The sequence below is a fragment of the Vigna angularis genome, chromosome 1 (genome assembly GCF_016808095.1).
Source record: "Vigna angularis cultivar LongXiaoDou No.4 chromosome 1, ASM1680809v1, whole genome shotgun sequence".
Lineage (NCBI taxonomy): Eukaryota > Viridiplantae > Streptophyta > Magnoliopsida > Fabales > Fabaceae > Vigna > Vigna angularis.
The window spans coordinates 47,533,600-47,550,602 of record NC_068970.1 but is presented as its reverse complement, the minus strand read 5'-3'; the positions used below and the strand labels follow the sequence as shown (position 1 = coordinate 47,550,602).

At 35.1% G+C, this 17,003-nt stretch overlaps 1 protein-coding gene and 1 long non-coding RNA gene across 2 annotated transcripts; both read right to left on the bottom strand.

The window, feature by feature from the left end:
- Positions 1-208: 208 nt before the first annotated feature.
- Positions 209-3,031, bottom strand: LOC128195183 (uncharacterized). Its single transcript, XM_052872194.1, has 2 exons — positions 343-3,031; positions 209-253 (listed from the first exon to the last, which is right to left on the bottom strand). Exon 1 carries the CDS (start codon positions 3,029-3,031, stop codon positions 674-676), a length of 2,358 nt encoding a protein of 785 aa, XP_052728154.1. The 3' UTR covers positions 209-253; positions 343-673.
- Positions 3,032-7,931: 4,900 nt separating this feature from the next.
- Positions 7,932-8,636, bottom strand: LOC128195915 (uncharacterized). Its single transcript, XR_008247789.1, has 3 exons — positions 8,597-8,636; positions 8,104-8,135; positions 7,932-8,003 (listed from the first exon to the last, which is right to left on the bottom strand). It is a non-coding gene; the product is annotated as an uncharacterized LOC128195915 (long non-coding RNA).
- Between the last annotated feature and the right edge of the window lie 8,367 nt (positions 8,637-17,003).

Genomic DNA, 17,003 nt, shown 5'->3' with positions numbered 1-17,003 from the left:
TCCTTTACACACCTTAAAGGACCAAGTGATAAATCTCTAAGATGTTGGTTTCTCACACTTAAAGGATCGTTATGAACCTACAACCATTCATGATATGAAACTATTCAACAATGTAATCTTAAAAAATTAAGGAAGAAATGAATGTGTAAGATTGATAGGAAGTCGTAATTTTTGCCTGAACCACAATGGGAAATTAGCATGTACGTACGTCGAACTGTTTGACTCAGATAGTTGATAGACATGTAAGAATGAGCTGTCGACATGTACGTCCAGATTAGGTCAAAGAAAATTAATTATATCAAATGAAAGAATTGGGAAATATAATTTATTTTGGAGGCTTACTGAAGGTAAGGTTCAACTTCATTGCAATTGATCAATACATGAACATGAGCTGATCTCAATTCTTCATCACTTAACCAATGTGTTGATTCCCTTCCAGAATGACGGCCAGGTTGGTTAAACACTGATAATGTTGTCGTAAAGCTTTCTATTTCAATGTCTACTTCATTTCTATTGCTTTGTGGTGTTAACATGAAGTTTTTGAAATAGTGGGAACAAAAATGAGTTGTTTCTCTGTGTAAGTATGATGCGCAAATAGATCCTTCAACCCTAGCCTTATTCTTTACTGAACGTTTAGCATATCCCATGAACCTACAAATTTGAAATTGATGTGTTAGGGTTTTTGAATTATGCCTGGTAAATTGAACAATAACATGTCATATGGGTACCTTTCAAATGGGTACATCCACCTATAGTGGACTGGTCCACCGAGTCGTGCCTCATATGGAAGATGGATAGGGAGATGTTCCATAGAATCAAAGAATGAGGGAGGAAATATTCTCTCCATCTTGCACAGAATGATGGGAATGTTTTCTTCCATCTTCGCCAGGTCATCCTTGTTCAATGTTGTAGAACACAAATCTCTAAAGAAATGACTTATCTCTGTAATGGGATTCAGAACATGAGCCGGTAAAGAACTAAACGCTATAGGAAGTAAGCATTCCATAAACACATGGCAATCATGATTTTTCATCCCAATGAGCTTTCCCCTATTCACATCAACACACCTTGACAAGTTAGAAGAATATCCATCAGGCATCCTAAGACCTTTTACCCAATGACAGACTTGTTTTATTTGGTCTGTTGATAGTGTATAATTTGCTTTTGGCTTATACATGTTTCCATTGCTATGACTTTTTAGCTCCAAATCTTTTCGTCTACAGTACAAACCTATATCCATTCGGGCCTTGTCATTGTCTTTTGTCTTCCCCGCAACATTCATCACAGTATTAAAGATGTTGTCAAAGAAATTTTTTTCAATGTGCATGAAGTCAAGATTATGCCTTAACAAATTATCCTTCCAATAGGGTAAATCCCAAAAGATGCTTTTTTTCGTCCAATTATGCCACTCACCGTATCCATCAATTCTTGCCGCACCATTTTCAGTTATTTTAGGATAACCATTGATTCTATTCCAAACTTCTGGTCCTGTAAGATATGGTGGTGCGTCATCCATCTCCACTTCCCCCTTCTTGAAAGCATTCCTATTCCTCCTAAAAGCATGGTCTTTCGGTAAAAACCTCCGATGAGAGTCAAACCATGAATTTTTTGCCCCATGATATAATCTAAAAGCCTTTGTATGCTCCATGCAATGTGGGCATGCCAATTTACCATGAGTGCTCCAGCCGGACAACATACCATAAGCAGGAAAATCATTAATTGTCCACATTAGCATGGCCCTCAAAATAAAGTTTTGTTTCCTTGAAATATCATATGTTATGACACCCGTCCACAACTTCTTCAATTCGTCTATCAAGGGCTCTAAGTACACATCTATGCCAACCTTTGGATTGAATGGCCCGGGAATGAGACATGTTAAGAACATGTAAGGTTTAGACATGCACATTTCTGGAGGAAGATTATAAGGAGTTACAATAACTGGCCAACATGAATATGGTATATTTGATGCCTGTACATATGGGTTAAAACCGTCAGAGCATAAACCGAGTCGAACATTGCGTGGCTCGATACCAAAGTCTGGATATACTCTATCAAAGTGCTTCCAAGCCTCTCCATCGCATGGATGACGCAAAACACCATTCGTCGACGTGTTCTGATAGTGCCATGTCATTTGTCCTGCAGTTTGTGTTGAGGCATACATTCTTTGTAGTCTGGGAATTAATGGCAAATAGAACATTGATTTCATAGGAACTTGTTTGCTAGTAGTTGCTCCCGTGTTACGTGGTTGATATCTTGGCTTTCCACAAAATTTGCATTCAAGCAATGCGCCATCATTCTTACCATATTCATTATCATAGAAGAGCATGCAACCATCCACGCAACAATCAATCCTCTGCGATTGTAATCCCAACTTTGATACACACTTTTTTGCATCGTAGTATGTTTTAGGAAAACCTGATTTGATGGGTGTTGCATCCATAACCATTTTTGCAATAAAATCTATGCATTGGTTAGGAATATTCCAATTTGACTTGCAAGCTAATAGTCTGACACACATTGATAATTTCGAGTCTGATGCTCCTCCATACAACGGCTGGTTTGCATCCAACAAAAAATTAAAAAACCTTTGTGTTTCTTCATTCGGAGCCTCTTCAATGTTATTAGAAGTAGATGCTTGGCACGACTCATTTTGCCTAAGAGCATCATGCACCATGTCTTCCATTGTTTGAAATTGGTTAATTTGACCACATTCCATCTCTACAGCCATCCAACTTTGATGATTTTGTACATCATCTTCTGGCAATCTTTCCCCATGATCCTCCCAAATGAAATAATTAGGCTTGAAACCGTTCTTGTAAAGGTGAACCTTCACAACTCTTTCGTGTAGAATCTTTGTACAATCGCACTTCAAACATGGACATCGAAGACCCCCATCTCTACGATAACGTTCTTGTTCACAAGCTTTACTTATAAACTCTTCAACACCTAATACAAAAGACTCTTTCAAAGCACCTCTTCCTCTATGACACCTATCGTACATCCATGCACGATTTGGTGGAGAACGATTCATGTTCTGTACATAAATCGATTACAAAACAATTAGCCAATGCTTAATATACGTCTCTATATTATGACACATACCCTAACAAATGGCTTCCTAAAGAATAACCTAAATTAGCCAATGTTTGATGTGTTTAATTGTTTAACTAAATAATTTTAATTAAAAAATCAACATTTAAAGAAGTAAATAACCCTCCTAATATGTTACATACAGTTGCATAAGCATACATTTGCAAAAGGACAATTATTTGAAGGTTTAGGTCTTACTAGGAGCTTTGGTTGATTGTCAAAATAAGCTTGTTCTATACTAGATTGCAGGTACCGAGTGCAACTACAAAAGAAAGAACATCACATATCAATTTATAATAAAGTAATAGAGGGGCAGTCAACTACAAAATTCTTAAGTCTAGGTAGGCTAAAATGTGCTTAATGAGTCAAAACATGTAAAATGTATGGAATTGGGTAATTCGGGGTTCATACATCATTAAAGAAAGATAATAAAATGGTCAAAACAGTACTGGAATAAGAGAAATGTAAAATCAGTGGTGATACCAAATTTGAGAGCAAACTAGTCAAAACTAGTGTTAACATCAAATGGGTTTTCTCTTAAGTTTAATTCTGATATATTGAAGGTTATATTTGGATGATTTTATGATTATTACATGCTTAATATGATGCTAATTACATGCTAGAATGCAGAATTTGATAGAATGTGTAATGAATAAGAAAGGCCTAATTATATAGACGTATGTGAACCTAGAAAACAACTTAATCGGTCAAATTCTGTAAAATGACTTAAAATTGTATAAACATGATACCAACATGAATCTAACATTAAACAAAAATGTTTGAATAATGAAATCCATACTGGAATCAACAAAACAGAAAAAGTCATTGGAAAGTGGATAAACAAGTTTTAAAGTAAGAACACCAAGGTAGTTATGCATATGTTTGCAATTTGGGTCTGAATGTTTAGTAATGTCTAAATGCATGATCTTAATAGCTAACATGTTTAGTATGATCCTAATCAAAGTCTAAAATATAGAATATATCAAAAAAATAAAGCAGAATAAAATTCCTAAATTGGCACGTCAAATTAATTAAAATGTAACAGGTTTTACAGACATCCCTTCCCCTTCCCTGCTTTTTATTTTCTATTATATTTTATAATTCTAATGTGTCCAAAATGAGAGTTAAATTGCTCCAATAAACTAATGAAGTTGCTTCCTAGCTACTTTGCTGCACCATCACTACGGGAGAGAATTAATGCATTGTCCAATCAATGCATTAAAAAAATCATCTTACTGTCTTTTCAATGCCAAAACAACTCCCTCAATTATTCACCTCTCTATGCTCCTCCTCAACCGTACCGTACTATATATATATATATATATATATATATATATATATATATATATATATATATATATATATATATATATATATATATATATATATACTAACTAATCATTCATGTGATTAACATCATCACAACCAATTCAAGAATCACTCTCTGATATCTTTTTTCTCATGCCATTTCTTCCTATGTTACTTTTCCTACATTCTCAACAAGGGATCCACACCTTTCATTCCACTAAAATACTAAGCATCTGCTAAAAGCTCCTCGACGTATTTCTCTTTCTTCTTTTCTTTTACTTAACACCTAAAATAATATTATAAAAACACGTAACACTTAATATAATGTAATAAATATAATATACTTATATATATACGTATGTTTGATAGCTTTTGTTACGTAATTCTAAGCAACCCTCCCTTTTATTTTAAATTTTCTTTTCTTTCATTTTACAAAAGCCAAAACCCACCTCCCTTATATTTTCTTCTTTCGCTGATGCATACCAAAACCTAATATAACATATTATATTAATATTAAGTTACGTAACTCCCTTTCTCTTATACATATATATCCATACTATATTAATATTAACCTAAATATATTATTCTCTGTACAACCATTAAACTCTTCCAAATATTAAAATGACCATGCAAAGTGAAAGGTTTATACCCTCTTGCCTGTACTGTAAACCCCATTCAAACAACCCAAATCCTATTCTACATAAACCACAACATATATATATATATATATATATATATATATATATATATATATATATATATATATATATATATATATATATATATACTTCAACATTCATACTGTTTCTTGCATAATAATCACGTAAGCATAAAACCGTTCTTCATCTTCCATACTACTGACTACACTCCACGAACGTTCAACCTCTTCCAAATGCATATTCCATACACTATAATACAACTTCTTCATCTTCCATACACTATAATACAACTTATCCCTAATGCATATTCACCAACACTATTAATCAACATATATATGACTTTTGAAATAAATTATTAGTGAAGAATAAATTAAATAGAACAAAACACTTCCTATCAAATTTAGTATGAATTGACAAGTGCCTCTCTGCACCAGTACAACATTCTGTCATTGCATGTGAAAGATTAAAATATTCCTGATATTGTATTTAAGTAAATATGGTTGTTGATTAAAAGAAACTCTCATAGATGTGACTTTGTGATGAAATTGATTTACCTAAAAGGGGTCTGAACAATATAAACTAGGCCTATGACAGACAATGTTTAAATCATATATGCACCAATAGTGAAGAAGTTTTTTGCATGATCTTGCGGAAATCTGATGGTTAACAATGCAAAAGCTTTTATACTATTTATGTTAGACTCTACTTTTAGTTGTCCAAAGGATTGAAACCATGTTCTCTGTAATTTGGTGCAGTTTTTTATAACTCTTAGACATTATTGTTGAGTTGTTATATTATATAGAGGTTGCAGACACAACAGTTTTCTTAGTTCTCACATTTTGCAAGAATTCTCATTGTATTCAAATTGAGAAAAAGGTATCTTACATAAAGAAAAATAGAGCTTATATAAAACTTTCTATAACTGAATAGCTGTTACAAAACCAACAGAAAAAAAAACAAAAAAAATAAACTATAACTGCTGATGTCAACTATTAGAAAAACAGAAACTAAAAGGGAAATATCTAGTAATAATCCCCGTCAAGTTGGGCAGTGAAGTTCACAAATTCCCAACTTGGTAACAAAAATGTCAAAAGAGGTGTGATGAATAGGTTTAGTGAAAGCGTCAGCAAGCTAGGCTTAGGTAAAAATAAGAAGTAGGTAAATTAAGCCTTGTTGAATTTTGTCGAGAATAACATGGCCAAAGCTCTATATCCAATTGTAGAGGAAGAACAGGAAACAGTAGTCTGCTTCTTTGATTTCCAAGAGATCAATGAAGAGTCAACAAAAACTGAAAACCCAATGATAGACCTTCTGGTATCCAAACAACAAGCTCATCTGAATTGGCAAAGGCTGAGAGTCTAAGGTCTGATGAAGCAAAGAAGAACAAGCCATGAGCAGGGGATCCATTGAGGTAATGAAAGATTCTTTGAGCAACATTGTAATAAGTATCAAGAGGTTTGCATAGAAATTGGCTGAGTTGTTGTACACATAATCAATATCTTGCTTGATGATGGTGAGATGCAAAAGTTTGCCAACTAACTGCTAGTAACCAGCAGCATTACATAAAAGTTGTCCATGATTTGCTTGAAGTTTAATAGAAGAATTAGAAGGAGTGTTAGTAGGTTTAGAACCAATCAAACCACTGTCATCGAGAAGTTCAAGAATATATTTTCTCTTATTCATGTGAATTTCAGATTTGGACCTTGCAATTTCAAGGCCGAGAAAGTACCTTAAAGATCCTAGGTCTTTGATTTTAAATTTGGTATCTAAGATGTGCTTAAGATGATTAATTTCTGCCATATCATTGCTAATTAAAACAACATCATCCACCTAAACAAATAATGCAGTAAAAGAAGTAGAAGCAGATTTGACAAACAAAGCTTGATCTGCAGAACATTAATCGTAATTAAGAGAAAGAAGAGTAGCAGATAAGGTACTATGCCATTGTCAACAAAGGGGAAGTAAACTAGGAGGAGGGACAATGTAAACCTCCTCATGAAGCTCTCCATGAAGGAAAGCATTGTTGACATCCAGTTTCTCCCAAAACCATCCTTTAATAGCTGCCATAGCAGGGGAAAATATGTAGTAATAAGTTTATTGATACTGTCTAAGAAGCAATGATTCTTACTCTTTATCTTTTCTAGTATGCCAACTTTCAGCAAAGTAGATTTTGGAATGAGTAAACTCTTGAATAGAGAAAAGAGGCTATGTAGTCTCAACACAAACCTTTTAACATTACTCCATATAACCACGGGAAGAAAAATTAAGGGCAGGGAATATATTCTTGATATCGTAAAGTAAACAAAAAAATTCAAGGTTACAGAATACATTAAATAAAAACACAAAAGGATTGAAACTATGTTCTCTGTAATTTGGTGTAGCTTTTTATGATTGCAGTGCCACAAGAGGAAGACTATATCTGCCATAAGATGAATTGGTAACAGCTAGGCTTTTAGATGATGACATTTTCCTGGGTAAAGTTATAGATAAACCTAGTGAATTCATGAAGGGACAGATAAAGAGGACAAGGATGTTTTTTGATGAGGCAGAGAAAGGAGTTGCAGAGCTAAACCCTGCTAGCAGGTGGCTAGTGTGGGCATCCACAAATTCCTAAACAAAAACAAATTCAATAATTTGCCATTTTAGAGTTTAACGGAATATTATCTTTCCATCTTCTCAATGAAGTAAATCCTTGATTGTACAAATTAACAAAGATGAGGAAGAGCTTGAGCTTCCTTTCTTTGATCAAGCTACAATTACCCAAAGCAACTTATGGCTTCTCAATTAACAATATATATGGTAATCACATCAAAACCATTAAACTATATACAATAGTTATTTACTCATTAAACAAAACATAATAACTACTTACCATTTTGTGGTGCTTTCCTTTTTCAATCCCAAAAGCTTCCTCCACTTATCTTACCCTTCAAATACTTTGCAGTCCTATATCACACAAATCCAACCACAGAAAACCATATCAAACATATATATAATTAATAATATAAATTATATGTTATAGTCCTTAAAGATTGCGTAAACATACCTTAACACGCCTCTGAATGTTCACTCAATGTCCTAAAAATGCACCAAAGTATGGATTCAGGTTTCATACCTCACCGAGAATAAAGAAAGATATTGGTTTCAAGTTTTCATTTCAAGATTGGTGCTATATTTTTACAAAATGGGTGCGTAATAAGTGAATGATGATGTGGGAACATTAGCTGAAACATGGGTTTATTAAATTTAGTTAGTTGAAAACCTCCATTACAAAGAAAAATGAAAAATATTCATCAACGACCACAAGACATTTCCCAGGTATAGGTGAAAATCCATTCATCATGTACTTAATCTAATGGCATTAAGAAATTATCTCAATATAAGAATCCAATAATAACTGAATGGTTCACCTAAGCAAAAGATGGAATAAATGATTATGGGCATGGTCAAAGATGATCTCTATGACCACGGTAGTGTTTGAGATATTGGGTTTGGACCTACTTGGGACATCCTTTTACGAGGGAAAGGAACTCACTCACCTTTGGTTCCTTCACTAAGGGCCTTCGCAACTCCAAATGGTATGTCTCAGCCCTGCATACCACTGACAATCTTCTTAAACCGCCAAACACTAGCCTCAATTGATGTTTCCTAACACTCCAACCACAGCTTGCGAGACCAACCACAAATGTGTCAAATAAAACAAAAAAAAAATACAATATTAGGGCTTGCGATTTTCACCAGTTAACGATTTCATCGAATACTAAGCATTAGGATTAGGGTTTACTTACCAGATGGAGATACTCCTTCAACATTCAACTACGGCACCCGACCGAACAACGAAATTGCTTGGTGAACGCCACAACACGACGGACAGCTCAATACAGAGAGAGGAGACAGAAGCAGAGCACGACGGACATCGACAATGAAGAGGGTTGGAGAGAGGGACAGGGAGAGCGAAGACGGCTCGAAAGAGGGATGGCGAGAGCGAAGACGGCTCGAGAGAGAAAGGACTCGAGGGTTTAAGAGAGAGACAAAGATGGCTCGAGGGTTCAACACAAACAGCAAAGCTCCACGGTTCGAGAGAATGATATTTTTCAGCTTCTAATTAATCCAAAATATTTTTTTTAAAAAAAATATTGTTGAAATCCGTATATAACATAATGCATTCTACTTACATACGGTTCATGGAAATTACATAGGGATATATCCTTAGGTATTTTTCCCACCACCACGCGCCAACTTTATGTACAAAAATTATATACGGATTTTTCTGTATATAAATATCCGTATATAATACTTTTCTGATATCCGTATATAATTTCTGTATATAATACCTGATTTATATACGAATTTAAATCCGTATATAATGTTCCGTATGTAATTCCATTATTTCTTGTAGTGCAAGTACTCGTCCGACAACCACAATGCATGGGGGATCCCCATCAACCAACAACTCATACTGACCACTATACTCAGTAGGGTCTACAACAGAGCATGATCCCCTAGTGCTGACCCTAGGTGGTGTGGGAGCTTCAGTGGGCAACCCCATGTGGGCTGCGTCATGGAATGAAACTTCTCTTCAAGCGCTCTTTGAATTTCTTTTTGTTCTTGTAGTTGCTCCATGAATCGTTGCTCCATTGATCTCATGCTTTGGTTGAGCCTTTCCTCCCACTGAAGATCCATCTTCCTCAATGCCTCTTGACTTATGGATTGAGTGTTTTTTTGTGCAGGGCCAAAGTAGTCAGGAAGACCAATGGCCGTTGTTAGAATGTCGTCCCTACCTTGGCCAACAAATGTTCCCTGAGTTTGCTGCTTAACCAACTCATCCTGCATATAAAAAAAACTTTGTAAAAGGAAAATACGATGATAAATACACAATCAAACAATGCTTTGGTTTGAACTTACAATTTGTTGTGAGATCAAGGCAGCTGAGGAAGATGTCATTCTCCCATCAGATTTAGTATGAGCAGCCTTCCATAGCTCGTACCTAGCAGGTGCAGGTGCTAGGTCGAGGGACTTAAGTCCTAAGGCCTCCGCTCGAGTCTTCCTCATCTTCTCAAGTTTTGCATAACCACCTCGTGATAACACGTGCGGTGCATCATTTAGCCTTTGCATTTCTTGGGCGGCTAACCTTTTACCATGTGAAACCATGTATATTCATAAGTGTTAAATCATAATAAAATGCATTAACTAAAGACTTTGTAGATGTTAAGAGACAAACCTGCCAGTCGGCAGACTATCTAGATGCACGAAACTACATCCACTCCTCATGTGTGAAATTGTAGTGTTTCCATGGATTCTCATGTTGTTTGTCTCCAAAGACATATACATGTGTCAGTCTTGTCTTGAAATCCCTCCATCTGGTTGATAAACAAATTTTTAATCCCCGAAAATGGAGTCAAAAACTTGTTAAGACCTCGGCAAATGTACCGAATCGTATCAAGTAATAATAAATGGTAAGACCAAGTATCGTTTCCCAAGAGACTCACGACACTAAACAATTATGTGATTACTCAACTAATTAAGAATCTAAAGAACAAATTTTGGGGTTTTTGAATGCAAATGCAATAAAATAAAAAGATAAAAAGGAGATAACACTACACTAGAGCACCCAATTTAACACTACACTAGAGCACCCAATTAGCACAAACAGATAAAAAAATAAAAAGATAAAGATAGAAAGATAGAAAGATAAAAAGATAAAAAATTAAAAAGAAAAAAAATGAAGAGATAGAAAGATAAAAAGATAAAAAGATAAAAAGATGAAAAGATAAAAAGATAGAAAGATAGAAAGATAAAAAAAATAAAAAGGTAAAAAGATAAAAAGATGAAAAGATAGAAATAAGAATAAAAAGATAAACAAATAAAAAAGAAAAAAAAAACTAAAAAGATAAAAAAAGTAAAAGATAAAAAAAAAAGAAAAAGATAAAAGAGAAAAAGATAAAAAGATAGAAAGATAAAAAAAATAAAAAGATAAAAAGTCTAATCGATTAAGAATCACACAAATAGAATAATTATTCCATGAATCCCCGACAACGACGCCACAAACTTGATAAACAAATTTTAAATCCCCGAAAACAGAGTCAAAAACTTGTTAAGATCTCGGCAAGTGTACCGAATCGTATCAAGTAATAATAAATGGTAAGACCAAGTATCGTTTCCCAAGAGACTCACGACACTAAACAATTATGTGATTACTCAACTAATTAAGACTCTAAAGAACAAATTTTGGGGTTTTTGAATGCAAATGCAATAAAATAAACATGAATGCAATTTGATCAATTGAGGCTAAACACAAGAATGAATGGATGAAGTTGATGATATTGTTGTTGGGTTTAGAGTTCACCTAATTTACTCTCATGCATATATGAATTCATCTTCTTCATTAATGTTAATGCCACTTTCTAATTTACCTTAAACCCGATGTCTCGGTGAAGAAAGCCTACTCCTAATTACTAGTTCACAATGTCTTGTCTCCCTAGCAATTAATCATGCATTACATTCGCACAAAAGCTTAAAGGCAACCGATCCTTCTATTCCTATGTCTAGGTAATATTGCTTCTGGGAGAATTTCCCAGTTCTAGATTTTCCCGTATGTGTCCATATCGACAAAATCAAAGATCATGCAATTGAATGAGTTAAACAAAACATGCATAAAGTAAAGAGGAAAAACCCTAACAATTAATGAAGTAAAACATATATAATCAAGAATCAATTCAATACATGGGAGTTTAAGAGGTTACATCTTTCCCAACAACAAATAAGGTTTAGTTCTCCACTGTCATGGAAGAACTAGATGAACAATGGAATGAAAGAATGAAAGAGATAGAAAACCCCTAGAAAGAGAAAAGGAGAGCCATCACCATCTCCAAATCTACCCCCAAGGCGTGAAAAGTGTGTTTCTGTGCTCAAGCCATCAAAAGATACCAACCCTAGGACGTGCAAGTCTTTAAATAGGGCAGAAAAATAAAAGAAAACGAGTCCAAGCCCAAAATATATCTTAAAAATAACATAAAACGGGTCCAAGCCCACGTCGGCGGCGCTCAGCGCCCCAAAACGGCGCTTAGCGGTAGCTGCGGTACTCAAATGACGCTTAACAGTGGCGCTTAGCGCATGACCGTTCGGTTTCACTTTTGACCGATTGGTCTTACATTGTTGACCGTTCGACATGTCTTCTACCACTTCATTCAGCTTCTCCTCGCACAAATCGTTTGGTTTGTCTATGTTTTTCTGCAGCCATTCGATCCTCAGTTACACCGTTCGACAGTTTTCTTTCTTGCTCACACCGTTCGGTCTCTGTTATGAACCGTTCGATCTCTGTCTTCTCCACCATCTGACCGTTCGGTCAGTCTTAGTAACCTTTCGGTCTGGGTTCTTAACCGTTCGGTTTGGATTCTCCCGCATCCTACCGTTTGGTCTGGTACTATTTCTGTCCTTTCTGGGTCCCAATTCCTTGGTACTTTTGCTCTTCTTCCAAATCATATCAATAACCTACAAAATTAAGGGAATTTAGTGATAAAATCATTAAGTATATCCTCTACTCACTTATTCACAAAACTAAAGCAAAAACATGAGTTCAAGCAAGCTTCTAAGTCAAAAAGGGTGTGTTTAGTATCAAAATGAAGTATAAAAATAACGGTTTTTCAACCGTTATCACTGGTCGCTACATGGGACAACACTTTCTTTCTAAGCTAAATAGTGTTTGGAATTTCATAATTTTGTTGTTTAAAATAAAAAAAACATGTTTATGACATAAACCTATAAGAGAAAAAAGTATATCAAATTTCTTTTAAGAATACATACCTGAATATCTATCCATAAAAGGTTCTTGTCGACCTCTAGGACGTCCTCCCAAGAATTAAGAAGGATAGACACATGAGTTTTTGCTAACACACCTTCAAGAATGGAGTGGCTTCTCGAACCAGAAGTGGCATTGAAATGGAACAATGGTTGGAGATTTCGGTGCATGCAAGGTTGTTGTCAGAATGCGTGATAATGTTTGGATGTGTGTGTGAGGTAGAATTCTAACTCAGATGGCCTTCCAACGGGGAAGGGAGCTAGAGAAAGAAGTTGTTAAACTTAGCACAAGCAAGGAACTCGAGAGAATGGCTAGATTAATTTCAGCAGCATTTCATTATCAATCTCAAGTTGGCTTTTACAAGAGATCAAGCTCTCTTTTATAGATGAAGAAGAACTATGATCTATACAGAAAAACTATGAAATTACATTCAAAACGTACTGGAAAAGTAGCTACCATGTGGTGAAATGTGAATAAGCTGGTTGGTGTGTTCCATGTGATAAATGTGAGTTGTAAGAAAAACATTTTCCACGTGCAAAAGGTGATATGGCTGCTGCAAATGCTGATGCACGCTGGCTACTCTTTATGCAGTTTTTCCATTCGGTCATTGCATCTCTCTTGGATTCCTTTGTTTCATCTTTGCTTGACAACTTCCTAGGATCCTTCCAACCTTTATTTGTCCTACAAAACAATGTAATTAGTTAAAGAGAACATGCTAAGACTTAGAAAGAAAAGATTAAGTCATTATTCAACTTCCCTTTCTTGGTCTTAGAGTGAAGTTGATACTTCTTTGGATGGAAAGTCCCTAAAGGGGTTGCCATCATTAGTACTACATCAAATATGATGAATAAGACAACATTTAAAGTCACTAAAAAAAACATCACAAAACCTATTAAGATATTGTTTTCTCCCAGATCCCTTCATTGTGATCACTACGAATTGCGTGGATGTCATCGGCTACGTCATCGACCTTGTCTTCAATGGGTCTTGATGCAACAAATGTTGACTCAAGTATATCAAGAGAATTTTCATCATCATAGCCGTGCATGTTTTTTCCTTCCAAAACCACTGACCATTTTTGATTTGCTAGATCATTTATGTAGAATATTTGTTAAGGTCCACCAATGTGAAAACAAAAACATCTGTCATGACACCGAAATTGATATCAACCCATTTACACTTGAAAACTGGGACTCTAAAACTGACATAATCAACTTCCCATATTTCTTGTATTATTCCAAAATAACTCATGGATGCTGTGATTGGATTTTTTTCTTTAGAACTAGCAAAGTGCACAACCTCAGCTTGTAGTGTAACCCCACTATTTTGAACTCTACTTTTGTCATCTTCTACCTTTGTCTGAAAAGAAATATTGTTTATATAGTACCCACCATATGTAATGACATCTGTGTTCGGCCCGCGAGATAGCCTCAATAGACTTTCAGAAACATTTGGAGTCGCATAAATCTTTTTCTTAAACCATTGTAAGAAGGTTTTGACATGTTCATTAAGATGTCATTTTTCACTCATTCTTGGGTATGCTGCGTTTATTTCATTAACGTGTTTCGAAATGTAAGGAATCACATCAACAGTGTTGTTTAAGATGTACAAATGAGCTTGATCAACTTCTTTTCTACTAACACACTCAATTCTCACACCTCGAACACCCTTACCTTCATATTTTCCTTCATGTATGCTCTTAGGAAGACCCACTGGTTCACAATTTGGCATATAACTTGAACAAAATTAATTGGCTTCTTTTGCAACATATCACTCTATGATTGAAGCTTCTGGTCGATACTGATTCTTGACATATTCCTTTAAGATCTTCATGTATCTTTCAACAGGGTACATCTACCTTAAGAAAACCGGTCCATATATTCGAATTTCTCTGACTAGATGAACAATCAAATGAACCATCATATAAAAAAAAGAAGGTGGAAAATACATCTCCAATTCACTCAGTATTCTTATTCCTTCCTTTTCCAATTGATCTAAACCTCTAGGGTCAACAACTTTCTTGAAAATGGCATTAAAGAACAAACTCAGACGTGTCAGAATACCTCTAACAGAAGTAGGTAATATGCCTCGAATAACAACTGGTAACAATTGTTGCATCAATACATGACAATCGTGAGACTTTAAACCAACTTACTTTAACTCTTGCATAGCAACAATGTTACTAATATTTGAAGAATAACCTTGTGGAACCTTCACACTTCTTAAAGAGTTACAAAAACTTTGGTTTTCTTTTTTATAAAGAGTGTGACATGCTGGGGTCAAATAGGTGCGTCTTCCAATTGACTCTGGATATAACTCAGAACGGATTCCCTATTGCTAAGACATATGCAAAGAAGTCTACATCATAAATTTGATAAGTTTTTGGCAGCATTTCTCATTGGTCTTCGATATACACGAAATGAAAGTAGTCAAGGATGACCACAATCAAATATGCATCCGGAGAACAATACAAATATTGAACCGAAATTTTATCAATCTTATCCATAAACTCCAAAGTACATGTTATAGGAAATTATGAAAAATAATTTTCCCAAACTGTCCAATCGGACAAATCAAAATTTAACACAAACGATTAAAAGATTAATCGTTTGTGTTAAATTTCAAATGGGAACTAAGTTTCACTCAATTAGATACTAATAATCTAACATACCAATCATAACAACATAACAAAACTTTATCACATGCATATTCAAAAGCCAATAACATGCATACGCAAAAGCCAATAACATGCATACACAAAAGTCAATAAGATGTATATATCCAAAAGCCAACAACATGCAAATCCAAAAGCGACCAACATGAAAATTCGAAAGTTAATAACATGCATATTCGAAAGTTAATAACATGCATATCCAAATGCCAAAAACATGTATACCAAAAAGCCAATAACATGCATAAACAAAAACTTTTTAAAAAGAATGCTAACCTTCTTAACCGATTACAAACGTAGTGGAGGAATTAGAGAAGTGGAAAACGCAAAAAAACACTGCCCAAAACGCAAGAAATTGCCACCCCAGAAAACGAGCAAAACTGCAGCAAAACATAGCGAAAACTCATTTAAATCGGTTCAAATGGAAGATAATCCATCAAAGACTAATTTAATCGGAGTAAACGTAAGTTTAAACGGTCCAAAAGAGAACAAATGAACCTGAAAATGCAAAGCCGCGAGACAAAACGCGAGGAGGAAGATGATGAATAGTGCGCGTAACTGCCCCGAGTTCGCGCAAATGTAATAAAATAACCTTAGACATCGGGACCCAGACGTCTATAGAGACATCAAACGTCCGACATAGGGGCCCGAACGTCTATACTGCGAAATAAAATAACTTTTGGTATTCTTTGCCACCATCATACGTCCGACATAGGGGCTTGAACGTCTAAAGAAATGGAACAGGGTACCTTTTCACCTACTTGTCCGGTCTTTAGGCTTCCGACATAGGGGCCCGAACGTCTATAAAGACATCAGACGTCCGACATAGGGGCGCGGACGTCTACATTGCAAATTAAAATGACTTTTGGTATTCTTTGACACCATCAGACGTTCAACATAAAGGCCCGAACGTCTATAAAGACCTCAAACGTCGGGGACCACCCCGGTCGGATGTCTACAACATTAACTTATTTACAGAAGTGCCACTGGTCATTTTTTACATGGGATATTCGAGGGTCAGACGTCTAAAGGGTGACGATAAAGGCCTTTTCTATAATGATACTTGATACTCTTACAAATTATCCAATAAGCTAAAATAATGTATCGCATATACTTATAAAATATATTTTAAATGTTTATTTCGCCCCCATATTAAGAGGTGAATTTCTGTTTAGTACTCAATTTTAAAAGTGAAGATATTGAGTCCCAAAATTGGAAAAATTGTATGAATAAAGTCCTATCCGTTAAGTTGGTAGGAACGACATTAACTTGGCTGCACTTTTTTTCTCTCTCCTATACTCTTCTTGACACCTTTTTCTCTCTCTTTTCTATTTCTCTCAACATCAATGTTTTTTTAAAGGAAAACGTTTCTTTAACAACAATATTTTGCCAACTTTTTGACAACGCCACGTGGCATTGTTTCATTGGTTGGTTTTAAAAGGCTTTTCTAAAATGGTGGAATTTGTTCAGAAGGGTA

Excerpts from the sequence above, each read along its gene's own strand:
- LOC128195183 (XM_052872194.1), bottom strand. The coding sequence starts at position 3,031 with ATGAATCGTTCTCCACCAAATCGTGCATGGATGTACGATAGGTGTCAT.